This window comes from Macaca mulatta, chromosome 7 (assembly GCF_049350105.2).
Source record: "Macaca mulatta isolate MMU2019108-1 chromosome 7, T2T-MMU8v2.0, whole genome shotgun sequence".
In the NCBI taxonomy this organism is placed as follows: domain Eukaryota; kingdom Metazoa; phylum Chordata; class Mammalia; order Primates; family Cercopithecidae; genus Macaca; species Macaca mulatta.
In genome coordinates this window covers 149522930-149550410 of record NC_133412.1, presented here as the reverse complement: position 1 = coordinate 149550410, position 27481 = coordinate 149522930, and the positions used below count along the sequence as shown (strand labels likewise).

Sequence of the window (27481 nt, the reverse complement as noted above, 5' to 3'; positions counted from 1 at the left end):
TGGCCAATTCTTTCACCCAGCCTGCTTTCTCTGTCCAGTGAATTGTGGGATTCTGGGGCTCCTTGCAGAGCACACACATGTCCACACAGCTCTACACGGGCCTGTCTGGACACTGTACAGTACATCGTCCATAAGCAGCTGAAAGCTGGGTGGGTACGAATATACACATCTGAGATGGAGCCCGGAAGCTCATGGGGCCCGAAGAGGTGCAGGTGGAAGGGGTAGAGAATGGTAATGACGATGGCTACCGTTCATGGGCACTGACCATGTGCCCAGTCCTTCATTAAGTGCATTCATTATCTCATCTCATCCTCACCACAAATCCTACAAAGTAAGTGATGGTAGTGGAGATGGAGAAACTGAGGCATGGGGAGGTTAGGTAACAGAACCGTAAGCGTGGAGTCCATGCTGACTTCCGTGATGCCACACAGCAGAGGCTCAGAGCAGCTGCACCCACTAGGGTGTGCCATTTTTGGATATGATATACACATTATTTAGGGTCCTAGAAAGATACATAGTAAATTCATGATACTCATCACTGGGAAAGAGGAGAAAATAAGGCAACTGGAAGATGGAGCACAAAAGAATCAAATGTTCATTTTGTTGTCAAAACCTGAGACACAGGTAACAACATATGATCCATGGTCCATTTGGGGTGCATGCTATTTTTCTTTTTGGGGAGGTTAGTGGGACAGAATCTCCCTTTGTTGCCCAGGCTAGAGTACAATGGCACAATCTTGGCTCACTGCAGCCTCCACCTCCCCGGTTCAGGAAATTCTCCTGCCTCATCTCCTGAGTAACTGGGATTACAGGCCATCACACCCAGCTAATTTTTTGTGTTTTTAGTAGAGACAGGATTTCACCATGTTGGCCAGGCTCGTCTCAAACTCCTGACCTCAAGTGATCCGCCCAGCTTGGCCTCCCAAAGTGCTGGGATTACAGGCATGAGCCACCACACCTGGCCTGCTATTTTCTATTCTTTAAAAAAAGAAAACCTATTTCCTAAAGGAACACAAAATAAGCTATACCCCTCTCTTCGAAAGGAGGGGAGAATATGTGTCCTATAAATATGCTGCAATTTCATACCCAGCTTTGCCAAGGACAGGCAGCCTGGAGTTGAGATGTGCCGTCTGGCTAAGAAGAAGACACAGGCAGCCGTGAGGAACCATCTTTGATGAATAACAGATGTCCATGGTTTTGGTGCCCCAGTAGTTCACCCGGCTCTCCTGGCTGGCAGGGCTGGCACAGAGGTGCTAGCCGGGGCAGAGAGGCTGGGCAGCGGGCTCCCGTCAGGCACTCTCTCCTCCAGCAGTCAGGGTGCCTGGGTGCTTGCTCCATGCCCACCTGGGCTGGAGCCAGGGCCAGGGCTTGATGGAATGACACACTGCTGTACCAGCTAATAAATAGAAGTAATTTGATTAGCTTTCTCTAACTGGTGATAAGATCCTGACAAACCCTTTTTAATGCGTTTCTGGAGCAGGATGAAATTGTTTCATTCGGAGAGTAGGGCCCCCTGGGAGTCGCCTTGAAGCTCCTTTAGTGAGAGGTAAAAATATGCCAATCATTAATGAGGGGAGAATTGCAGAGACTTTAATGCAATCAGAAAGAGGGGCCCCGAGGCAGCTCGGGAATAAAACCTGCCCTTAAATCAGAGTGAGGCGGCTGCAGGAAGGAAGGAGGAGGCGATGTAAGCTCGCATGGAAAGCAGAAGCTGCAGGCCCCATCGGGCAAGACGGCCAAGGCCCCGGGGCTTGTGTCCACACAAAACCCTACACTGCGTCAGTGACTCCTACCCAAGGCCGTGGCAGTAGGAGTAGGATTGGGCAAAGGAAGCAGTGTTCATGGAGGGTGTGCTCTCAGCACAGTCCCCCTCAGAACAAGGACCAGGATCTCAGAGTTCCTAGAAAAGTTGGTGATCCACCAAGGCCTCCTTCCTAGGACAGCTGTGGGAACCACAGTTTTGAGAAGCCCTTTGCTGGAGCAAAGAGAAAGATTATTTCCAAGGTGAAAGCTTGCTGATGAAGCTTCAGGTGAACAGTCAAGCACCCGCCCTTCCCCATCCACTCCCCGCCCACACACACACCGACCCATTGCTCATTTTCTGGAAGGTTCTATGGATTCCACCTACAGCACCATACAAGGTGAGAGGAAGTCACAAGGTGTGAGTGGACCTGTCTTTTTCTGAAACTCCCTTGATCTGGAGGCAGGAGTTGAACAAACAGGAGCACCTACCACCACGAACGCTTCCTACCTTCCTACCTAACACCTCTGTCACATCACATCCTGCGCCACCCAGGGCAGCCTGGGGAGGCCAGCTCCGTGGGGAAAGTCCTCTACCTCTGCCAAGTTAGATGCCAGATCTGCCCTCCCACATCATGGGACAGGATGCCTCAGCCGCAGCAGAGTCTCGGCCACTGCAAGTGACTTCTGTCTCTCACTGGCACCTTTAGTCAGTGGCATCCCAAGGTGTCCATGCCCAGATTTGCTCTCTCTGCATCTCTTTCTACGCTTCTCCTAGTCCACACCAAGCCAGCGAATGGCCTGGCTGTGCCTTGAACACCCCTGGTCCATTCCTACCTCAGGGCCTTTGCACTTCCTACATGTACCCTCTGGCTTGAATCTCTCCTCTGGAATCGTGCAGGGCTCTCTCCTTCACCTCCCGCAGCGATAGGGAAGGGCAGTGGGGGTCGCCCTCGCTTCCTTCCTTTACTAGTTCTCTATGGCACTTACCTGTTTGATACACTAAATGTGTTCACCATCTTGGCTATTTTGTCTGTCTCCTCCATCCCTCACCCCCATAAATGTAAGATACACAGAAACAGGGACTTTTGTCTGTCTTGTTCACTACTGTATCCCACACCTAGCACACGCTAGCACATTTGCTGGAATGCATGAGTGAGTGAGTGAGTCAGTGAAGACTGGGTAGCACCCCCCAGGCAGATGCCCCCAGGAAACTGCAGCTCCTGCAGTTGAGCTGTCAGTGGCTTCTTCTCACTCCTGCTCTTGCCCTGGGGATCCTGGGGAGATGTGCAGGCTGCTGGTTTCTGTCACCCCAGCAGGAAAGACAATGGAAGGAAGGGAGCGGGAGGTCCCAGCCATGAAGAGGGTGTCAGAGACCAGGGGGCCTGAAAGCCCAGGAATCAGGGTCTGGTTAGTTTCAAGGACTGCAGAGGGGCAGGTGCAGAGGCAAGGTCATGGGCCTTTCTGCCTCTCCATCCAAGATCAGCCATCTGCTGCCTGCTCTCTATTAAATCATGTAAAACCATGCTCAGGAAGTCATCCTGGGGCTGAGGACACACAGGGCCTCTCAGCCAAGACTTGGTCTTGAGCCCTTGGGCCAGTCTTTTTCCATCACTGAGCCTTGGTTCCTTTGGCTGAAACATGAGAGGAGTGCAGGAGAGGACTTCTAAGGACCCTCAGCACTGACATTCCATGATTCCTGGAGGATGTGACAGCCTGGACCTACCTAATAATGGCTCTCCATCAACTAAAAGGCAGCAAGATTCTGCAGACTGGGTGAAAAGGGGTCTTTCTGACCTGCTTTCCACTTGGTAAGAGGAAGCCACAGGATGGCATGGCCTGTTTACAGCACAGACCCTGGGCCCAGAGTGCTCGGGTTTATATCCCAGCTCTGCCCATTATTTGCTGTGCAATCTTGGATAAGCGACTTCACATCTCTGTGCCTCATATTCCCCTTTGGTAAAACAGGTTGAATAGTAGAAGCTATTCTGGGGTTGTTGTGACAATTACATAAGATGATATTAACTATACCCACAAAGTGCTAAGCACTGGGTGCATCATGAGCATTCAGTGAATGCTGGTTGGTGTGATTAACTTATGACACCTGAAACCAGAGCTTGCAGAATCAGGACAGGGGACAGCCCAGCAGGTAAAAGTCCAACTTAGGAACCAACTTCAAAAACACAAAGCCTTGGTGGGGAGAAGAGAATGGCATAGTTGGAGAATTTGCCAACTTAGAACCCACCAACCAGCAATCATTTATTGAGCACCCACTGTGTACAAGACACAAGGGAGGATCTAAAAAGAAGCATGGAACGCCTGCTGGTTTGTTTCCTCTTCACCTAACTGTACACTCTGTGAAAGCAGGGACCATGTCTGCCTTGTCTACCACTGAACCACAGCATTCAGTGCCTGGCACATAGTAGGTCCTTTATAAATCTTGGTTAAATAAATAACATGTGTACCTTAAATTGTACTGGTCCCTACAGCTTCTTCTGTGACCCTGCTACACCACTGTCCATACAGTGGCTTCCAGTTTGCCTTCCCCACCAGACTGAGCCAGCCAGGCACAGTGCCTGTTATATACTGAGTATATACTGGCTCAGAGATTGGGTGAATGAACAGAGGGTTGGTCAGAGGGCAGCAGAATTGCCAAGGCAGTGGTGCAGACAATGAGTAATGCTGGCAGAAAAGAGCCTGGGAGATTGGCTAATGGAGATTCAAGGAGATCAGTGAAGGAGAGCATTCCAAATGGACTCAGTGCAAAGTGAGTTGCCAAACAGGATGGGCCAGGACCCACTGGTGGGCGAACTAAGGGGAACCAATAGGGAACTACAGTGCCCTTCATCAGAGAGGGACTGGCCAATCACCAGGTACTACCAAGGCAAGGCCGGCCCAGAAGGCCGGTTCAGGAATACACCCCCATGCCTCACAGAGTCTCAGAGAATGAAGAGTCACCTCGGGCCTCAGAGTCACCTCCATACCCACAGGGCCCCCATCACCACGTGGCTCCCTGTCCCTGCCACAGACCAGCTGAAACCCTAAGGAGATGGTCAAATCTCTGCTGCCCCCAGCTTCTTCCAGCCCTAGCTAATGGCACCCAAGTGTTTCCGGTTCCCCCAACCCAGCAGCCCCACTTTGGGAAAGGAGGTGGCCCAAAGAAAATGGCTTGTACAGCACAGCAGGGCCAGAGGCTGGGTCACAGCTACAAACTCTCTGAAGTTGGGGAGACATCTTTAATGTCTTCGGGGCCAGCCACCCCTCCCCACCTCAGACCCTTCAGGGGGGCCAGCCAGCAGGGGCTGCCTTGCTGCAAATGACTCCCTTTGTCATTCTGTTTTGTTATGATTAAAAATGCATGTCGCAGGCGAGGCCCTGGAGTGGAACCCAGTTGAAAATTGAATCATTAATATTCCCCCTCCAGCTGATGCCCTGTGCTTCCCAGGCGGCTGTGAGCGCGAGGCATGCAACAGTTTTGGAGTCAGAGCAAGATGAGGAAGACGGAGGGGTACACCGGGCCCTCTACCCAGGACTTGCACCCCATCCCTTCACCTGGGAACAGGTGTCAAAGTCTTGGCCCTTAGAGTTCTCTCTCCATAGTATGTTCTCGAGCTCTGCGCGTGGAACTGAAAAGGAAACCGAGACCTTGGAGGCTAGACAGGATGATCTTCTACCCCACTGGCCTCCTCTGTCCCCTTCGCCGCCCACCCAGGTCCCTTTGGCTTCCTGCTCTTCATTCTGCTGGTTTCTGCCTGGACTGTTTGTCCTTCAGAGATTTATTACTCTTATTTTACTAATTCTTATTAATAGCTAACATTTAGCTAGCACTTTCTACCTGCCAGGCACTATTTCAGCCCTATACGTTTAGGGGCTTCTGTGGTTCTCCTAACAACTCCAAGGTAGGGCCTTCTATTCCTGCTCCATTTTACAGCTAGAGAAACTAAGGCACAGAGCAGTTCAGCAGCTTGTCCAAGGTCACACAGCTAGCAAGTGGCTGCAGAGTTTGTGCTCCTCATCTCTAGACTTGCCCAGTCAAACATGGTAGCCGAGAGCCGCAGGTGACACTGAGCGGGCGAAATGCAGCCAGTCTAAATTGGGAAGTACTGGAAGTGTAAGATAAATACCAGACTTCGAACACTTAGCACAAGAAAAAGAAGGTAAAATATCTCCGTAATAATTTTTTTTAATATTACCTACATGTCGAAATGATAATATTTTGATATATTGGGTTAAATAAAATATATTATTAAAACTGATTTCAACTGTTTCTTTTGACTTAAAAAAATGTAGCCTGGTGCAATGACTCATGACTGTAATCCCAACACTTTGGGAGGCAAAGACAGGAGGATTGCTTGAACTCAGGAGTTTCAGACCAGCCTGGGCAGCACAGCAAAACCTTGTCTCCACTAAAAAAATATATATATATATATATACACACACACACATATATAGTGGTGCACCCTGTAGGCCCAGCTACTCAGGAGGCAGAGGCAGAAGGATGCTTTGAGCCCAGGAGATAGAGGCTGCAGTGAGCTGTGATCGTGCCACTGCACTCCAGCCTTTTTGAGATCCAGTCTCAAACATTTTAGAAGTGTGGCTACTAGAAAATTTAAAATTACACATGTGGCTTGCATTGCATTTCCACTGGACAGAACTGCTCTGGCCCACGCAGATTCTAACTTGGTTCCCTGCAGGTTCCTTGGGTGGATGGAGGCTTAAATGTCACCTCTGCAGAGAGGCCTTCTCCATCCCAAGAGAGAGGCTACTCCAATCATCCTCTGCTTTATAGGTGTAGCATCAGGTTCTCCCACCAAGCACATAATAGATGCTTCATAAATATTTGTTGAAAGGCCATTGTAAAATGATCTGTAAATTGGGGTTGGGGAGGGGACAGAAAGCTGGCTCCTAGGTTTTCTTAAGCTAGGATGAGAGCTAGACACCAAAGCCACAAAGTCCTCAGGAAATGAGCATTGAGGTGACTGGGCGCTGGGCATCTGGACTTCTAAACTCAGTTCTGTGGGCCAGACCAAGATCGGGGCTGGGGGACTCCTGGTGAGCAAAGCCAGGGATGTGGCTGCCCTCCTGGCACAGGAGAAGGGACCAGAATGCTGCCACAAGGCCTCCTGACCCAAACCAAGCAGAAAGAGGCGGGGCTGAGCTGGAACAGGGCTGGGCCTTGGCCTCCTGGTTGCTGCTGCCAGGGTGATGTCAGATCTCCAAATTAGCTAGCCCCCTGGACAAGAGGACAGGCAGCTGCATATCCCCAGCTCTCTGTTGTCCTTCAACCAGAGAACCTTAGAGCATCCATATTCAGCCTTCTCCATTCCACTTCCCAGGTGGGGGAAAAATGGGTAAAGGAGGGAAGTGAAGCTCTGATAGCCCCTCCCCACCCACACACACCGACCTCCTCCTTCTCATATCTTTAAGAGCAGGAGAGAACACATTAGGGACCCTCATTACATGAGTCAGCGCTGTGCTGTGCACGTCACCCGTGTTAGTTCATGTGAGGCAGCTATTCTTATTGTCCCCATTTTATAGATGAGGAAACTGAGACACAAAGGTGCATTCACAGATGGGGCCAGGATTTGATTCTAGGTCTTCTGATCCTGGAGCCACAACATTACCACTGGCCAGTCACCACCAGGCACTCAGGCCAGGGAAATGCCCAGAACTTAGAGAAAGTCAGGAGTCACGCCAGGGCTGGTCAGAAGTCGTTTCTAACGTCCATAACAAGTGTCACATGGCCAGGATTTGGGATGGCAGCTTCAGGGGAGAGGGAGGAGTATGGGGAGATGATCCCTTCCTCTTTAGCCATCTGGTAGGTTCCTATCTTGGCCATCTCCTCCAAGTTCCAGTGTGACCTAGGACGGGCTGTCCCCAGAAACTGAGGGCTTACCTAACTAACCCCATCTCTCCAGGGCAGGGCAAGGCCATCCACAGGCTCTCTAGCTGGGGCTGCTACTGCTATTGATTTGTGGGTGCAAGAGATGAAGACCGAGTCTCCAGCCTGCCACTCAGCTCTTCCGTGGCCAGCCCCACCCACCCTGTGTTCCCAGATTCTCCCAGGACTCCTCGGCGTACCCCTGCCTCCATCCCCCACACCTGCCTCCCTTTGTCCTCAGGTTCAGGATTCACCCTGAGCCTTTGCTCACACAGTTTCCTCCACCAGGGACACTGCCCTTGCTTCCTCCATACCTGTGTTTTGTTTCTGATGGGGGCTCAGCTGGAGTCCTAAAGCTTCCAGAAGCCCCCTATCGACCCAGCCACCGCAATCCTCCCTTCCTCGATTCTTAGTCTACTTGCACACCAGCTGCCAGGGAGCAGTCCCCCACCTCTTACTCCAGGAAATGGTCAGGGCAAGCACACCAGGACAGAGTGTGGGGGCAACCCGGGCCAGCGGCTATGATGGCCTCTTTTTAGGGGTACTCATAGGCACCTTCGTGGTTAGTTCCTGCTTTGGGTTGGGGGGTCTTTGAGTTGTCACCTATATGGCTCTGCCAACAACAGTGTAGGGATGCGCCTTGGACACTCTAACTGGACCCCCTCTGTCACCCCCTCTGTCACTTTCTGGTGGGATGAAAACGTAGGGCCAGGAGTTCGTGGGATTTGGTCCTGGGAAGACAGCAGCCTGGCTCCCAGGACCCCACCCCACAGCACTGACCCTGAGATTATTTGGGTGCCAGCCCCTTGGGCCCCAGAGGGTAAACGCCACCCTGCTTCCTAGATCCCAGAGCCTCCCTCAGAACCAGGGCCCATCCTGGCCTGCTGTGGGGAATGGGTACACAACGAGAGGGAGGGCTCCCTGCAAGGAGGGCCGTGAACAGGTGTGTCCGTCATTCCCTCTTCTGCCTCCCATCCCTTGGCCCCAGACCCTCACCCACCCCACCCTCAGCCACACTCAGTCCCTTCCCCCTTCCCCTCCTTCCCTCCCCCACCCAAACCTCCCCAAGGACAAGCAAAGTTATTACAATAATGAATTAGCCAGCCCGCTTACTGCCGCCACTGGCGAAGACAATTATCCCCCCCGCACATCCCTAGCCGCTGCTCGGCTCCCTCATAAAGACGGGCTTTTGGGGCCGCTTTGTGCTTTGATTGGAAATGAAGAGATTGCTAATTAGGGAACACCTGCTGGGACCCGGGCTGGCAGGAACAACGGCAGGACGGACTGAGCGGCCATTGCAGGCGGGGCGGCATGTGCATGTGAGTGTGCGCCCGGGTCTGCGTGTGCCTACAAGGGTGGTGGGGGGAGGTGAGAGGAGAAAAGAGAGCCCGCGCAACATGGGCACCTCGGTGATTTAATCCAGCTCCCTGCCACCCCACCTTGGAGCCGTAAACAAAACCCAGACATTTTATGGAGCTTTTCACCTTTTAAAGGATGCTAATTTGTTTATGGGTGGCTATAATTCTACTTGTGTTTGCATAGGTCAGTGCCTGGCGTGTGCTGTGCATGTTTGTGCTGTGCATGTTTGTGCTGTGCACAGCTGTTTCCAGCTGGGCCAGCCGGCATTGGGATGCACGGAGCCTCCCAGCTCCCTGCAGAGGGATGGGGATGGGGAACTGGCACACAGAGAGAACCTGCTGGCCCTGGGACCTCCTGGTAGCAGTGTCAGGGACACAAGGTCAAAGGGAGTTAAACCTGAGATTGACTCGATTATTTATTCTAGGGCTGGGAACCTCCCACTTCTCCTTGTTCTCTCCTGGGCCCTGGGAAGACAAGTTCTCAAGTGACCCCTTTCCCAGAATGTGATCCAATTTGACACTGGAGTTAGTGGGGTGTGGTGGCCAAACAGGTACCCAATTGCTTTTTCCTAAATACCATAAAATACTGGCTGCCAAGCCCCTTCCCTCCCCTTACCCTCCCACCCCCATAACCATGCTGACACTCAGCTCCCTTCACAATCTGACTATTCAGCCCCTGCTCTCTTTTGAACTGAACTCCACAAAAATGTATTGAGCAACTACTCTGTGCACCAGGGATCACACACACACAGCTTTTTGGGGAATTCTTTTGAATATTTGCAACATAGTTCCTGCCTCAAGAGATCTCAGTCCTGGAGGGAAGACAGACACAGCAGCACATAACTGGGACTCAGGGGCTGCTGCAGACTGGGCACAGAGTGCATGTGTGGACAAGAGCAGGGGAGATGATGTCTGCAAGAGGAGGCATGAGGAGGCTTCTCTGAGAAGGGGAGAATCTAGCAGAGTCATGAAGGGTCTGTGTGAGCCAGGACGCAGGGATGCAGCCCAGCCTGGCCCTCGTTCAGGAAAACAGGGTGTTGCCGCATAGCTGGTGCATGGAACTCAAGGGCAGTGGAAGGGCAAGAGGGCAGTGGAGGTGGGTGTGAGCCCTGGGAGGTGTGTGGGGGGTGGTGGGGCAAGAAGGGCCCTGGCCTTAAACGAATGGTGGCACCTATATGCGGGCGCACATGCACGTTTTTAAAGGCTGCCTGCAGCACTTGTGTCTGGATTGGGGGCATCGATAGGAGTCCCCCCAGAAGATGATGGTCCTGGTCCCTGACTGAGGGAGATTAAGAGGCCTCCCAGCCAGTACATCTCATTCCTAGACCAACTCTAGCTAATTCCTCTCTTTCCTGTATCTTCCTACATTTGAAGTTTCTAAAACACACGGTAGAGCTTTTGCTAAAATGCACACAGTGTCTCAGCAACTCTGCAGCTCACCCCAGGAGGTTAGGACCCTCACAGAGGCCCTATATTGGCGTGAGCACTGGACCGAGGGTGCTCTGACCACCAGCCTCAGTTTTTCATCCTATAAAATGGAGAAGTACTCCTTACTTGTTTGAGGTCTCCTCTGTAGCTCAGATATAAATGATCCCAGAGTTCCACAAAGCATTGTATGGGGCTGAAGTGTGGTATAAGGTCAAAAGCACAGGCATGGCCAGGCACGGTGGCTCATGCCTGTAATCCCAGCACTTAGGGAGGCCGAGGTGGGCGAATCACCTGGGGTCAGGAGTTTGAGACCAGCCTATACAACATGGTGAAACCTCGTTTCTACTTAAAAAAAAAAAATTACAAAAATTAGCCGGGTGTGGTGGTGCATGCCTATAATCCCAGCTACTCAGGAGGCTGAGGCAGAAGAATTGCTTGAACCTGGGAGACGGAGGTTGCAGTGAGCTGAGATCGCGCCACTGCACTACTCCAGCCTGGGCTACAGAGTGAGACTCTGTCTCAAAAAAAAAAAACAAAAAACAAAAAAACAAAAAACAAGAAAAAAGCACAGGCATTAGAGTAAGACCTGGTTCAACTTCCAGTGCCGCCATTCAACAGTCGTAGGCCGTAGGAGAGTCATTTAACTCCCCAGGGCCTGTCTTTCTCCTCTGGGGGATTACAGTATGCACTTCCTTGGGTTGCTGAGCCTGAGAAGGGATGACAGGAGAGAGCGCAGTGCCTGGCTCATCATGATCATCACCATCACCATCATCATCATCATCATCACAAGCTGAATACTTTTCCAGGAAGTCAGGCTAGAAAACCTACCACCTCCCATAATGTCAAATATCCTTTCGGTAGAATTTAACAAGCATCTCTATTTTCTGAGGCACTTGTCCAGTTTCCCCCTTGGACTCACATGAGCATAGATACCTTTCAAGGAGTTTCCAGACCTGTCAGAGAGAAATGGGGAAGCTGGCCAAGTCCCAGGAGGTGGAGACCAGTGGCTTAGCCCACCCCCACGTGGGTCCCCGGCCCTGGGTGGCACGCAGGCAGCTGCACATGCAAGAGACACTAGGACACCAGGCCTCTTGGTTGAGAACCCCTTGCCAACCACTGGCACAGGCTGGGCAATGTGAGCTGCTGGTAGTGAAGGACAGTGGGCCATTTGCCCAGCAGCCAGGAAGGCCCCCAAAAGAGACACAAACACAAGCCCCTGAGGGGTGGAAGGCACAGCTGCGAGGTCACCTGGCTCAGACCTGGGTTCTCCCAGCCCAGGAAGCTGCCAAAAACTGGGCATGGGGTCCCAAGACTGGGCTGGTGCTGGGCCCAGGCGTGGTGGCTCTAGCAGATGGTGGCCTGTGCACCCTGGAGCCCTCCCTATGCCCAGGGACGTAAATATGTCAAGTCTGGAAAAAGCAGCTGGCAAGAAGGGTGCTTTTCTCCCCGCTCTGTGCAGGGCACAGCCAGAGAAGAAAGTCAAGGGGCCTTCCAAGGTGGAATTGGGTCCTAAAATTGGAAAAGCAGGGGGAAATCATGCAGCCCCAACGTCTTCCAAAGCAAACCCCATTCCTACCCTCTACACACTTCTACAGCCAAACTCTTGAGTCAGCAAAGTTCTAGATTAGACTGACCTTGTTACCAGCAACACTCCTCTCACTCAATGCTTTTGTGTCCACAAATGCTCAGGAACACTCACTGTCCGTGAACTTTAGCTACAAGAGGAGTTGGTGCTTCCCCACGCCTCATCTCCTTTAGACCTTAGAGTAACCCCACAAGATTAGATTTTATTATCTCCTTTGCACAGACAAGAAAACTGAAATGCAAAGAGGCGGATTAACTTACCAGGGATCCCAGAGCTAAGAAACAGCAGAGCCAGAATATGAACCCAGATTTGCCCAAGTCCAAAGTCTGGACTTTTACCATCCCCTATGCTGTCCTCGGGCCATTAGCTGTCCACGTGTAGGTTCCTTCACTTCAGCACCGTGACATCATTGCATCTTGTTTCTTTCTTTTCTTTTTTTTTAGTTTCAGCAGTGCCTAGCACAGAGCAGGTGTTAAAAACACACTTGGGCGTGGCATTCTGAGTGGGTGTACAAGAAACCACTGGGCAGGCACAGGCACTCAGGCTGGCACAGAGTGAACGCATGGGTCCCTGAGCACAGATGTGATTGCAGTCAGGGGTGGATGCCAGGCATGTGGAATGGGGGTGCTTTACTCTTGGCCTTTATATCACTAGGGAGGCTTCTCAAAATAAACATAGAGAAGATGTGATGTGGCATTGGGCTGGGGGACTCCAGCCTGTGGGTATGTAGCACAGGTGGGTAATGAGAAGAGGAGCCTGAGTGCAGTAGAGGAGTTCACTCAGGGAGGCACTCAAGCCCTTGGGGCCTGGGATAAGCTGGGCTGTCCAGAGTTACTGTGGGCCACCACGCCCTCATGGCCCTGACCTCCCGCTTCAGCCACCCCAGTGTTTCCAGAATTAGGTATCCAAGCCCTATTGGTTTAGCGGCAAGATAACATGAGCTATAAGAGGCAACCAGGCTTGAGTTTGAAACTTGTCTTTGTCATTGCCTAGATCTGCAGCCTCCTCAGGTAGTCTGAGCTGGGAGCTTCTGTTCCCTGAGCTACAAACTGGAGACATCACCTACTTCGAAGGCTTGCCGTGGAGATCAGATGCATTAATACGAGAAGAATTTGACCCAGGACTCTAAACGTGGTCCTTTGGCAATACAAGTTTCCCTTCTCCATGCACTTGCCTTCCTTACACACCCCGTCTCCTTCCCCTTGAGGTAGCCAGACAGACGACAATGAATTAAATCTAGCAGACAACCCCTCCCTTTCTCTCCCCACTCCTGCCCTAACTAATTTGATATTTCAAACACCAAAAGAATAAGAATTTATCTTCCTGTATTTTTCCCATGCAGAGCCAGGCACATGGACATTTACAAAAAGTGTTGCTTGGGGCCGGGCGCAGTGGCTCACACCTGTAATCCCAGCACTTTGGGAGGCCAAGGTGGGCAGATCACCTGAGGTCAGGAGTTCCAGACCAGCCTGGCCAACATGGTAAACCCCGTTTCTACTAAAAATACAAAAATTAGCTGGGCATGGTGGCGCACGCCTGTAATCCCAGCTACTCGGGAGGCTGAGGCAGGAGAATCCCTGGAACTTGGGAGGCGGAGATTGAGCCACTGCACTCCAGGCTGGGTGACAGAACAAGACTCATCTCAAACAAAAAAAAAAAAAAAAGAAAAAGAAAAGAAAAGAAAAGAAAGAAAGTGCCGCTTTGTAACAGGCGATGCCAGCATTCCCTATCCTGGCCTTTTGCTGAAGGGAAATCAAAGGCCAAAAGACTTCCCTGTAGGAAGGCCATTGTAGGGAGCTCCTAATTCCATCAAAAGGACCTGGAGGGAAGCTGTCCTCCTTAGAAGAGAAAGAGGCGATTTCTTACTTTGTTTCCAGCCCTCCACCAACAGCACATATGTGGCAGTGAGTGATTCCCCTTCCTCTGCCTTTGCTGAGCCCAAACTAGCAGAGAGAAAGAGAGATGTAACCCAAGCTCCAGACACTGATGGTCTTCGGAATCCCTCTTTTTGTAGCCTGGAAGCTTCAACACCCAGGGTCCTGGTTCTCTTTGATGGATTCTACCCTGAGCTCAACCTGGAAAGAGATGGAAGCTCACGGTCACATTCTAGAGGGACCCCCACAGAGAGGGAGGGGATGAGGACCACGCTAGGGCATCAGCTCCCATCGTCTTTCTGTCCTAGATGCTGTTGGTGCTCTGCTCAGATCCCTCTGGCCAGTGATGCTCCCATCCCCAGCTGCTAACAGCTGCTAACAAAGGGTCTGCGAATTGCCCAAGACCCACATGAGCCCTCATGGGGTCCAGAAGGGCCTGGGAGGCTAATCCCTACCCGCCGGGGCAGCTCTCAGCCAACGACTGATTGACTTGGGGTTAGAACTGACCAGTCTCTGTGCCTCAAGGTTGGACAACTCTGCAGCCTCATTTATGCTCCTGGATAGGCTGAGGCTAGACCTCAGCTGAGTCCACATCTTTGCTCAGCTTCCTGCCGCCCTATTTTTCCTTCTTCAGTCCCTTACAGGATTCCCCAGACAGCACTCCCTCAACACAGCTCTTGCCCAGAGTGCCCGTCTCAGGCTCTGCCCCTGGAGACTCTGACCTAAGTTAGCCTCCTCCCCTACCTCTCAGAAATCTTCCCCAAACAGCCAGGGTGACAATGGAACCCAAGAACAAGGGAATGCCAAACGCCATCTGGCAGAGATACTTACATGCCTCCTTCAGATGAAGAAGCACCAGCTATGTGGCAGACTCACCCACTCTGGGGAAAATTCCAGCCCCTGAACGTGCAATGGCCCCAGAAACCAGAGAGAACAGCATTGGCCTCCTCTGGGTCACTCCCATCTGGAGAACCAGAGCCTTGGTCAAGGCCACCACTTGGGAAGTCAACATATCCCACGCAATTCACCCGAATATGCTGTCACCTTAAAGCTGAGAACCCAGGAGCCTCTATCAGGAGCAACTACAGTCACATCCAACACACCCCCACTCCCCAACACGAGAACTTGAGTGGGCTCCTTATGAAAAGAGAGACCAGATTGGATGCAGTGGCTCATGCCTGTAATCTGAACACTTTGGGAGGCTGAGGTGGGAGAATTGCTTGAGCCCAAGAGTTCAAGACAAGCCTGGCAACAAAGTGATAACCTATCTATCTCTCCAAAAATTCAAAAACTTAGCCAAGCATAGTGGTACATGCCTGTAGTCCCCACTACTCAAGAAGCCAAGGCAGGAGAACTGCTTAGCCCAGGAGGTGAATGCTGCAGTGAGCTGTGTTCATACCACTCCACTCCAGCCTGGGCAACAGAGTGAGACTCTCTCTCAAAAGAAACAAACAAAAAAAAAAAAAAGAGAAAGAGAGAGAGAGAGACCAAAAACTGGGGAATCTAAGAATGCCAGACAAGATGGAAAAAAAAAAAAAAAATGTCCCCAAGGAATGCGAATGCTCTAGAGACAAAAAAAATCTCCCTGTTCGATCATCTAACTTCAGTGATCTGAGGTTTTCAATGTGACACTGTGGTGCAGAGAAAAGGGGGAAGTGCTGAACATTGGAAATCACATCAGCGACTTTTAAACATCTGCTAGCATCCCCCAGACGACCCCCACCCACTGCATTCAGGAGGGAGATTGCAGGCTGTGGGAGCCCCTGGAGAGAAAGTGAAGCCAGTGGAAAGGCAGGAACCTGATGAACCTGTGTCCACGGAAGGTCACGGGCAGAGAGAGGATAAACACTTTGTCCCAAACAGTGAGCACATGCTGGACTCCATCCAAGGTGGGGAGATGTTATAACTCTCCTGAGCAATGTGATTAGCATCCCAAGAGCCAAGGTGGGCGGATCGCGCAGAGATAAAGGTCACAGGAGAGTGGGCGAGGAGGCCAGCTGCCCAAGGCAGTGGCATCAGCATCGGCAGGAGACCCCACTGCCCATGCCTCACTCCCTCAGTGAGAAAGCTTGGCAGTGGAGTAAGCTTGGGACAGCCTACACGGAGGGATGAACATGTTCATGTCCCCCAAGGGGTTAAGATGATATTATTGGTGGTGGGAGAGGCGATGGACTACCAGTTTCAGGTCTCAAGAAAGATGACCTGTGGAAAGAGTATGGTGGGAAAAACACAAGATGTGAAACGCAATGGAATGAAAACATTGTCTATGGGATGGGGAAGGGAGGCTAGAAGGCCAGAAGTAGGGCAGGAGATGGGGCCGGGAAGGTGTGGACATGCTAAGGTAGGGGAGAATGAGCATGTGCTTTTGGAAAGAGCTCCCAGCCACACAGGCACTTTGAAAGTCTAAACCTGCAGATTAGGTCTGCATTTTCCAACATGGTTCCTGGCTCCTCAGCAGAGATTTTTAGAAACTGACTTATGGAAAAGCAAGGCTGTTAGCAGTTCCAAAGGAAAGCGAAGGCTGATTAACAGAGGGCTGACCTGGCAGAGGCGTCTGTGCTGTCATCTTTACAAGGACGCAGGGACTTGGGGAATCAAAGCTAGAGTATCAGGACCTCTCTTTCACATGGGTCTGTGAAGGGGGACACTCAACCCTTTTTAAAGAAAAGACATAAAAAGACGAAAACTTTGAAAATGTTGAACCGAGTTCAATATACATGTAAATGATACAAAAGGGTATTCATGTGGTTGCCTGTTTGCACTCAGCCCTGTTGCCTATTGTGGAAGGTGACATTCGATGGTACTATTTGCTACCTGGGTGGCCTTAAGCAAGATCCTTAACCTCAGAGCCTCAGTTTCCTCTTCTGTATCATGGGAAGAATCCTAATACCATCTTGCAGTCATTCCAAGGATAAGTGAGGTAAACTACAGAAAGTTTCCAGCACAGAACAGGCTCTCAAAAAATGCGTCTTTCCTTCTCCCACACTCAGAAGAGTAATACAGAGGAGGCACACTTGAAAAAGTCAAAAACCAGGCAAGCACTAGACAACAAGGTAAGGAAACAATAAAGAAATGTCTTAGGGAAATGTCATGACTAGGTAATGGGTGAAAACATAGAATCTTTCACAATATAGAGCAAAAGAAAGATACTGAAGAATTCTTAAAGCTTTAAAGTCATAATATGGTTCAACCCCAATGTGAAAACTGCTGGTTAAAGAAAATAGGAGATTTTAGGGGATAGAGAACAAAGCATGTCCCCAGGCTCAGTATGGAAATGACAAAGACCCAAGATTACCTGGACTGTGAAAGTCCAATTGTAAGAACCATTCTTCTGGGAAATTTGGGTGGAAGACTATAGGGAAGGCCTGAGATCAAGGGTTCAATATATAAAGGAATCGCTTCATAAATTTTACAAAATGGCAAAGACAGGAATGGAAAGAGGCACAGAGACCAATAGAGTTAAGGACTTATGGGAGAATATTTAAGAAATAAGTTAGACACAGTAAAAAGAATTGTCGCACAGCAATTAATGATAAAATCAAGGCCATTTAGTAAAAAATAAGAAAAAATCTTTATAAGGAAGCACATAGGGACCCAGAAAATGAATAAGGGATATTTTGTACTCTGAGGTCTCTTTATTTAGCAAGTCTCCAAATGTAATATTTTTAAATTAATAGAGTATGATAGAGAGAGGGGAAAAAACCAGAAACAGGCAGTAGAATGGGCATGGAGAGAAGTAAGCATGGCATTCAGGAAACAATGTCATTCCTCCAAGGTGTTTTCAGGGGGTTTGTTTGGGACAGCTCAGTTTACATATTATTACTAACATATTCTCAGTTCACGCCACGAAGGCACCAACCGCCATCCCTGACCCATGAGGGAGAGCCTCAAGGGAGGAAACCAAAGCCGCTAAGCACAATCAGCCAGGCCTGTGGCATTTCTGGAAACAGCCAAGTCGATACTGGGCTGCGGGGGTTGGCATCTACTTTTGTATCATTTCTCTCATTAGTACATCCAAAGCGTGTCAAGTGCCTGTCATGTCCAGGCACAGTGCTGGGAGACAGGCCCACCATGCCCTGCCTACAGAGTCCTTAATTCTGGAGGGGAAACAGACAGACAAACAGCTGTCATACAACATGATCACTGCCAGGGAGGCGGGGGCGGGGGGCACAGGAGAAGGTCAAGACTGAACAGAACAGTCCTTGGAGATCATCTAGTCCACCCATTTCTTTTACAGAAGAAGAAACAGAGGCAGAGAGAGACGAAGTGACACCTAGAAAGCCATCAGGCAGTGGCTTATGGAAGCTAATGTAAATGCTTGCTCAATATGCTACTACAAAATCAGTTTTATTTCTGTAAGCAGTTTGGTAGCCTCTGAGACAGCGTCCCACGGCATTCATAGAGTGTCATATTTCAAGGTAATATTTCTGATATTTTAGCAAATAGATTCCACAGGTTTAATAACAATGCATCCACTTGCCCTCCCTCTGGCCTCATTACCCATCTTAAATGATTAGGCAAATCATCCCAAAAATAAGTGGGAAAACCAAGGAAGCCAAAGCATGCTTGGCAGATGAGTACAGATAATATCCCAATGAGCATGTATCCCTCTTCTCCTGAAGTTGATGTTTCATTGCCATGCATATCTTATGGCTGATCCCTAGGCTATATACGGCATAATTTTGCATGTTTAAAAATCTTATATAAATGGTGTCATCCTGTCTCTAGGAATTTTCTTAACTCCCTTCCTTTAGCCATGCTGCTGACTGTCCCGGTCTACCAAGACTATCCATTAGGTTAACACTGGCTCTGTTCCGAAGCTTCCATCATAAAGGGCAGAGATCCGAGTGAAGATTCTGCCCAAGAAAGATGCCACCAACAACCATGTTTCTACTACTCAAGAGTAAAGCCTGAACTTGCAGGGACTCATATCCATCTTGTGGTCTTTTCCCCTGGGCTAAAAGTGGTGCTTGATCCCCACTGGTTTCCAAAGGAGCAACAGCATATGGGATTCTAAAGGCAGAATTAATTCAAGACTCATTACATGAGGGTGTTCTCAATTGAGTGCCCTACAGTAAATAGTAATTACATGTTCCTTCAAGATTACTCTCAGCCCGAGATGGAGAAAGAAGAGTCATGGACGACTGACCACAATATTCCTAATGTGCACACGTGTGCACAAACACCCAGGCTAGTCACAAGTCTGGATTTGGAATTTTCCCCAAGAACGTGATGTTAGTTCTCCAAGTCCCTTGAAATATACAAATGGCATCCCTTAGGGGCATGAGAAATTGCCCGTGCTTATTCCTATTCTTCTTTCTTTGCAAAGTACTCCCCAAAGGTGCACCATCAAATACGTGGCAAACAAGCAACCCCACTTTAGCCATGCTACACAGGGAAGAGGAATTGGCCCTGTGCAGAGACAACACTCCAGTGGTTCTGAATGCTTAGGACACCCCAGACAAGCCATGTTAAATGGCATCCCACCTTCACATCCGGACTGCAGCAGTCCATGAATGTGTAGGCTATGGAGAGCAGATTTCCATGAGAGGAAAAAGGCTTGGCCAGGTCGTCCCAAAACCCCAGACGGGCCATGAGAGGATGCTCACTTGGTCATCGGATGTGGGAGTGGAGCCCCCCTCAGCAGGGAATTGTAAAGGATGAGGGCATGTTTTAAACCACCTGTAGATGTTTGTGCACACATGTGCACATTAGGGGAATTATGATCAGCCATCCGTGACTCAATATAGCACTTTCTGCTATACTGGCAAGCTGTCCAGGGGACTTTGGGAGAAATGTAGGAGCTTTGAAAGTTTCCTCTTTCTTGGCCTTTCTGGCACCAGGCCCTGCAAAATAATGATTACAGACAAAATGTCATCTTCCTCACCCACAGCAGTGGCTTTGAGGGTTTATTATCCAGCAGGTACTACTCAAGGGACTTACACAAGCCTCCTTTAATTCTCACAACAACTCGATGAAGGAAGTGTTCTTACAACCCATATTTTACAGATGAGGAAACTGAGTGTGAAGTGGAGAGGCTGGGACAGTTGCCCAAGGTCACAGCTATTACAATGTGGATAAGGCCCCAGTAGCTTGGTGCTGAAGCCTGCTTTTCACCAAAACTGTTTCATGGAAGTCACCATTAGGGGGAATAATTTAGTCTAAAACTGGTAAGCACTTCCAGTTTTAAAGGCCTGTTTATCTTCTGATTTTTATTTTGCTTCACACCAGTGCTGGGAGACACTCAGAGGAGGTGTCAGCCCCACTTGGCAGGTGAAGAAATTAAGCTACAGTGAAACTAAGAACTTGCAGAGGTCACCCCATTTGGCAACTCCCCTCCCAAACCTCAGCCATGCTTCTCACTTCCAACTCTGCTACAGGACTTTTAGCAAACCTGTAGCCCAGGTGTTGGGCCTCTCCAGACACGTACAAGCCTAGGGGCGACTGCTGGGGTGGAGGACTGGGGAAGGAGGAGTATTAAGGCCACAGAGATACTAAACTAGGGTCTCTACAAATTAAAGTCAAAATTTAAAATGCAGAATTTGGAAACTTGTTTTTGAACAAGGAACCCTGACCAGTTTTCCACTAACCCCCAGAGCATGCAAAGTCCACAATTTTAATATAACCCCAGATGTACATGTGATGACAGGTTCCTTCCTGAGACCGACTTAGGAGCAAACCATCTATTTCTTTCCCATGTCTTATCCTACCCCTACTGCCATAAACCCTAAAACACCACACACACACACACACACACACACACACACACAGCCTAATCAGCAAAATTTCACTCCCGAATATTGCTAGAAAGATCACTAAGCCAAGTTAATCAATTGTCTCAGCCAGCCACTTGTCCCCAAGAGATGCCTAGACTTTTCATTGCTGTCATTTAACCCTCAGCAGCCTGAGTTTTTATCCCCTGTCTTCCAAACGAGGGCAGAAAAACTGTTCTGGGAAGAATCCAGTATCTAAAATGATGTTCATAACTTGACACCTTTCAAAAGCCTTGTCTGTGCTAATGGAAGCAGACACTTTGGAAAACTTCAGAAGGAAGGTCTTCCTCTCATGTGTACCACCCGGGACCAGAGTGGTTAAAGCAAGAGGAGGAGCACAGGGGGCCCTACAGAGTTTGAACAGCCAGAGGAAGCAGGTATGGTTCAGAAAGGGGAGAGGAGAGAGCATGACAAATGAGGGAAATATTCACAGGAGAGACACCAGTTTAGCAATTAAATTTGACATCGACTTAGACAAAGCTTCTTCACTGAACAGAATAAAATTCCTGGGAAGATTTGTGCACATATGAATAAAAGACTCATCCCATTTTTTTTTTTTTTTTTTCCTGGACAGAGGAACATGAAAGCAGGAGAGAGGGACAGAGAGGAGAGAAGGACAGGGGCAAGGACCGTGATCAACGGGTCACGAGCTGACCTAGTAGTGAAAGCAGGTGGACATTCATAGCATCAAATCACTCCTCCTGTGATGAAGGGACTAGAAGTGGCCCCACGAGGAAAGAGCTTCTGCAATTCACTCTGCATGTGTTTACTGAACACATACTATGTGCCAGGCACTGCACTAGGCACTGGGGAATTTCAAAGGTGAATAGTAAGGAGGCAAAAAGGGAGATAGTGACTACTACTAATTGTACTACTACTACTCCTACCAACTGCTAGGAGAGGGAGCAGAGAGGAAAGAGTGAGGATATGGGACATTTTGTAAGTTTGGGTGGCGCTGGGATTCATATTCCAGTCCCCTGCTTCAGTCAGGAAACAATAGCTTAACAGTGGGCAAAGCAAAGCAAGAGAGAGCATTGCCTGGCAGCGTCGTGAGTCCCTGCATAGGGACAAGGAGTGTTGAGGGTCTCAGGACTGCGGACATCCCACGAGGGGACACCTCTTGCAGGAACGCCAGTGATGGAGTTTGGATTCATCTGTCAAGTGGTTGTGTCAAGAGGGAGGAGGCCACAGTAGTCACCAGCTGCCCTATAAAAGCAGCCCTGTTGGCTTCACTGCCAGGACTGGTCTGGCCTGCTCTGTAGGCAGAGCCTAAACTGCCCTCTGAGAATGTGGGGTGGAGGGGGTGCAGGAGTGACTCGGGGACCCAAGAACAAAAGTGCTCACTGGAATGTGAGCCAGGGCCAAGAAATCTGACAAAATTCTCTTTCTACAGAGGGAAAAGAGTCACAGCTTCCTCTGACTGAGGAGTGCTGCCCAAAACCCAGGTCACATCCTCTGCTCTCCCGTAGTGGTTTAAACAGTGCTTTACGGTCCTGGATTCTTCTCAGGTTAGAGGGCTTCCTTATGGAATAGCCCATTGGAGGATGAAGCTGCATGTCTTGCTGACACAGAGCTCTGTATGGCCAACATTCAAGAAAAATATCCCCTTAGTGGAAGGCGCGGGAGCCTGTCTTTAATAGTGTGACATGACGTGCGCAGAAGCGAGTGCTCTGTGCTGAAAAAATAAAAGTGTCAACACCTGTTGGGCCCAGGGTTAAGCACTTCACGTGCATTTCATCTTCCCAACAACCCTATGAGGTTGGTTCTATTGTTATCCCCATTTTGCAGATGGGAAAAGTGAGACCCTGAGGGGTTTGGTAGCTCAAGTCTCACAGCTGAGAAAGGGGAGTGCCAGGATTTGAACTCTGGCTGTCTGGCTTGGAAGGCACACACTTAACTACAGCTCTCTACTGTCCATAGAGCAGGACTTAGGGCAAGAGGGCAGGAATTATCAACGATGAGGCGGGCTAACAAAGAGAAATGAAGCATAGACTCTGCTCTGTGGAGCTCCCGGCCTAATGAAGGAGACACAGAAACTAACAATCACAGCACAGGGGGTGAATGCAGTCACAGAGGGAGACCAGGCGGGGACCCTGAAAGCCCCAGGAAAAGGGAGACGGTGTCCGAGAAGAGGTGATGTAGACGTGTTATAGATGCCACCTTGACTTGAAAGGAGAAATGCAAGACTCACAGGGCACCGAGCTTGAAGCACTAAAGAAAGAACAGTGCCCAGGTACAGGTGAAATAAAAAGCCAAGGGATGCTGCAGAAAGAAAGTCGGCATCCTGGTGCCTCTGCTGACCTCATGAAGCAGGGAAAAAAGGCCCAAGTGAAAGAAATAGAAACTGCTCACTTGGTTGGTGGCAGAAAAAAGGATGTGTGTTCACAGAGCATGCAGAATCCCCCTGTATCAGGGATTCCTGCCCTCCCTTTCCAAGCTGAAGAAGGAAATCTCTCTCCAGGGAAGCCAGGGCCTGTTTCAGCAGCCATATGGCTCTGACTTTCCTTGGAGAAGGAGGGGAGAGAGAGGCCAGAATGCTTGCCTGGACTTAGACTTCTGACCTCAGCTTGGCCTTGACATTGCTCGACCTTGGCCAAGTTGCTTCTCTGGCTGGAGACCAGAGAGTTCTTCACCTGCCTTTACCTGGGAACAGTAAGTCAGGCGGACTTTGAGGTCCTCCGTGAAGAAAGCCAGCAGGAGAACCAAGGCATCCAGACCAAAACAGATCAAAGTGGGAGAAGGGTCCTGTGGAGATGCTAATTGACTGGCTAAAGGGGAAGACTGAGCCCTCCAGCGGCATGACCAAAGTGGGAGAGAATCCATTTCTCTGGCCCCACCAGACGGCACAGGAACTCTCTAGCTGCTGGCAAATTGAGCCATACTCCTGTCTCTATGTTCTCACCTCCGAACTGGAGCAGGAGAAGTGATTTGGGGAGTTGAAGGCACATAGCCCCTCCAGGCCCTTAGTGAACGGACGGGCGCATCAGCTGTAGGGGCTTGGAGGGGACACTTTTCTGAGCACATCAGCTGACTCCAGCTTCAGAGCTTGCACCACAGTTGCCATTTTCGCTTTGTGAAATGATTCCCCTCTCTCCAGCTCCACAGTGCCTTCCACTTTGCAAGCATACAAGTTGTACAGAAGCCTGAAAATGCTGATGGCTTAACTGGTTTAATTTTTTTTTTTTTCCCAGCAGCCCTGAGGGGTTTTAACTCTTTCCTCCTGCAGAAACCCTGCTTTTGGAGTTGAATGTTGAAACTCTCACTGGGAGACTCATAAATATTCGGAGTCACTCTCTCCCTCTCTGTTTGATTAGGAAATGAGCCTTTAACTCAATGTAATCCCCAAGCCATTAACAAAAAAGCCCTCCACCGCTCCACTATTAGAATTTCACTCTTAACCCGCTGAGGATTGAATTAGATTAACATAACTACCCACAATCTGAGTTTATTTTCTGTGCCAGATAGAAATGTGTTTTCAAGAAAGGCGAAAAGGGGGAGGGAAAGCAGGAGGGAGAGAAAGAGCGGGAGGATAATGAAATGTAAAAATAGAGATAAGAAAAAGATGGACAGATATACTATAGAAGTGAAGTGATAGGTCTTTGGTTTTAAAATCCTGCCAGCTGCCATTTTAATTGATGGGGTATTTGGAGAGGCCTCAACTATGTAAAATCGTTTGAATCAGGGGAGCACTTTCCAGGTATTTGCGATTCCCTCTTCCTGCACCTGAGCCTGCTGCATTCCAAAGCACCTGCTCATTGCCCCCACTGTCCCCAATTTGGGAGGAGGTCAGGACTGGATTCCTACGTGTTCAAGGGCGGTGGGGGGGACCCATAAAACAATGGTGCATGCACACAGGAAACTGCTTGTTTACATTCAGAGAAATAAACAATGACAAGGATGGAATGGGTTAGATTTTGCAGACATGAAGTCACAGACAGCTCCGTAACCAATTGCATTTAAGAAATCAGTTTGAAAAAAAATGAGTTTGATGGGAGCTCAAACCACATAAAATTAATCGTTATTGAAGCAGAAACTAAATAATCAGAGGCTGTCTCATGCAAATACACTGAAGTTTCCCTGAACCGCATCACTGTAACTAAGCCCAATGGGCCAAATCACATCCTGACTTGAGGATGAAAGGCAGGCCCTCTATCACACTGTCAGGCAAACCCCTGTCTCACCTGAAAGGATCTACATGTAGGCCAAGGAAGAGGCAGTTTTTAGCTAAATGTCTCAACAAAATATTCTTCTCTCTGACCACGAAGGCTCTGAGAACGCAGAACTTGTTCAGGAATGCAGGACTCTCTCCCACTGCATTTAATCCTGACACACTGGGCCTGCACAGTGGGCCAGGCAGGCTCCAGCGTGCAGGCTGGGGAAGGGAGGGAGAATTTGCTCTTGTACTAAAAGGCTTTTGTAAAAGCCACACTTTCTCTCAAAAGCCATCGAGATCTGAAAGTCCTAGAAGTTTGGCTTTGCCAACAGCGAACTTCTCTGATTTCTGAATGCAATGTCTCAATCACTTCATTCACTTGAGCTTTAATTAACAATAACCCACCAAATCCCACTTCAGCATTATGGTGAAAAAACCTTAGCAGGATATATTTACCAGAATAGAGGCCCTTGTAACAGGAAGAATAATAATGCTGTATGGATAATACACTTTAACACCTAGTTGGTGCTTGTCACCCTCTGGAGTTCTTAGACTTCACCGTCTGTACTAGGTCTTAAATAGTGACATTTACCCCCTTGTACACCAAACTCCTTGTTCTGACTTTCTCCACTACTGAATGCGGTCTTACTGGCTGAACATGGGACGTTTACCTTCTAATTTCTCATTGCTTCCTGATCCACTCTCCCATCCAAAATAATGGATGAATGGATTAAAGATATTAATAACCCTAAACAAAATGCAGCTGAAAACATGGAACCAGAAAAAGGAAAGTTAAGGTTTCAGAAAGGTTACAATCAAAATGATATCAAATTGCTTCTCTAAACATATGTGTATATATCCACATTTATTTAACTTTCATCAAGTTAGATTTGCTGGTAAAACTATTTTGTTTGTGATCAATCAAAAACAATACAGGCATCTCTGCTTTGTTTAATGCTTTTAAATTGTTGGAAAGATTATTTCTTTGTAGGATATTGTTCTCCCAAAGAAACCAAAGAGTCCTCAGCCATATAGCATATGGTATCCGTTGTATAAATAGAAACTCATGGTAAAAAAAAGAGGTACATTTAAAAAGTTGTACTTAAGTATACATTAGGCATCATTACTTTTTTTGCTTTTCCAAAATGTAGGGCTACTTTTCCTTTGTAAATTCTATAAAGCAAATCTTCCCAAGTACAGGGTTTCGGGTGAATACTATTCAATATTCAGAAACTAAAGTCCCAAACGTCGCACGGGAAGCTCGTGGCAGGTAAACCCTGTGGACACCGGACTATGGCTGGGGAGGCCCCATCTAGAGCTGCCCGAGGTGCACTCAGAGCCTGCACACTATTCGAATTGTCTGAAACAAGCACAGCTTTGACAAGCCTCGCGATATTAAGTTTCTTCCTTCGCGAAGGATGCAGAGCAAAGCAGTCAACAGCCCTCCTTCCACACCTGGCTTTGGCCTGGGACTCTTCCTCCCAGCCCCCAGCAAAGTTCCCTTTCAAGATTAAGAAGATATACCAAATGAGGGAGCCAATGACAGCCGGGAAGGCAGGACAAACCCTCAGCTCTCATCTTGACTTCTCAAAGCAAACTTGCTCCGCGGAGGGGAGGGGGAAAGTCATTTTCTTTAAGGTGCTATGGAAAACTGGTCATTGGGACTGTGGGGGCTCTCCCTGAACCTGCAAGTTCCCACATTGAAACCAGATCTTCCAGGAGCCCCCATCATTACCTGTCCTGTGGGCACTGGGTCTTCCTGGGTAACCTTCCCCAACTCGCCCTCCACCGGAGCTGCCAGCAAATAAAAGTTTTCACGCTGGGCGACATCTCTACCCTGCTGAGCCGCATGTAAACTTCCCTTGCCCTTCTGATGTACTTACTTTTTTTTCTCAGTGAAAACAAACAAAAATCAAAGGGAACTCACTGCTTCCAAATGAGTTTGTGTCACTGTCCCACCTAGCCATTCGGAGACCCTCTGACCTTCCTGTGACAGTCTAAGAAAGGTAAAGTTTTCCTCTCGGCCACACAGGGATGCTTTAGAGTGCGGAAAACCAGGATGAAAGAACAGGCATGGGGAGATATTTTTATCCATTGAGAGAGAGAGAGAGAGAGAGAGAGAGAGAGAGAGAGAGAGAGAGAAAGAGAGAAGGAAAGGGGACAGAAAAGGACCCGCAGAGTCTGGGGAGGAGAAAGGGAGAAGTTGGCTCACTCACATGCTTGGGGCTGGCGTGGAGGACGGGGCTGGTGTGGAATGTGCGGCCCCCTCAGGTGCTTTTGGTTGCTGATAACTCGTTGCTCCGCTCCTCCGGTACCAGCTGACAGTCCCCTGTCTGTGTCTCTTTGTGACTAAGGACACAGTACTCCCAACCTATAAATAGATCCCGACTCCGTGATTGATATAACAGGCAGCTGACAAAAAAAAAAAAAAAAAAAAAAAAATCTCACAACCATAACCAGGTCTTAAACAAAACAGCAAAAGGCTCTAGACTTTCAACTCCACCGAGCCCCACGCAGACTCCACAGCCACTGGTGGATGCAGGAAAGTGTGGAAGAAAAATATACCATGAAGGGAAGGAGGAACTGGGGGAGGGCAAGGGAAAAGGGGGGATGTGGAAGACAATGACTTCTCTAGTGGTGTGTGGCAGTCACTTGGGGTCACAGGAGAGCTGGTGACTGATGGTCTGGT

General features: G+C 49.2%; 1 protein-coding gene across 2 annotated transcripts in view; it reads right to left on the bottom strand.

Moving 5' to 3' along the window:
- The window catches only part of ESRRB (estrogen related receptor beta), a 190271-nt gene extending 163033 nt beyond the window's left edge, over positions 1-27238 (bottom strand). Inside the window, exon 1 of one of the 2 annotated variants that reach the window (XM_015144175.3) lies at positions 27009-27238. In XM_015144175.3, the coding sequence (XP_014999661.1) occupies positions 27009-27010 (2 nt within the window). In that variant the 5' untranslated portion in view covers positions 27011-27238. Of the gene's footprint in view, positions 1-26527; positions 26839-27008 lie in introns of those variants that run through there. The other variant, XM_077941539.1, reaches the window with a different exon arrangement.
- Positions 27239-27481: the final 243 nt, after the last annotated feature.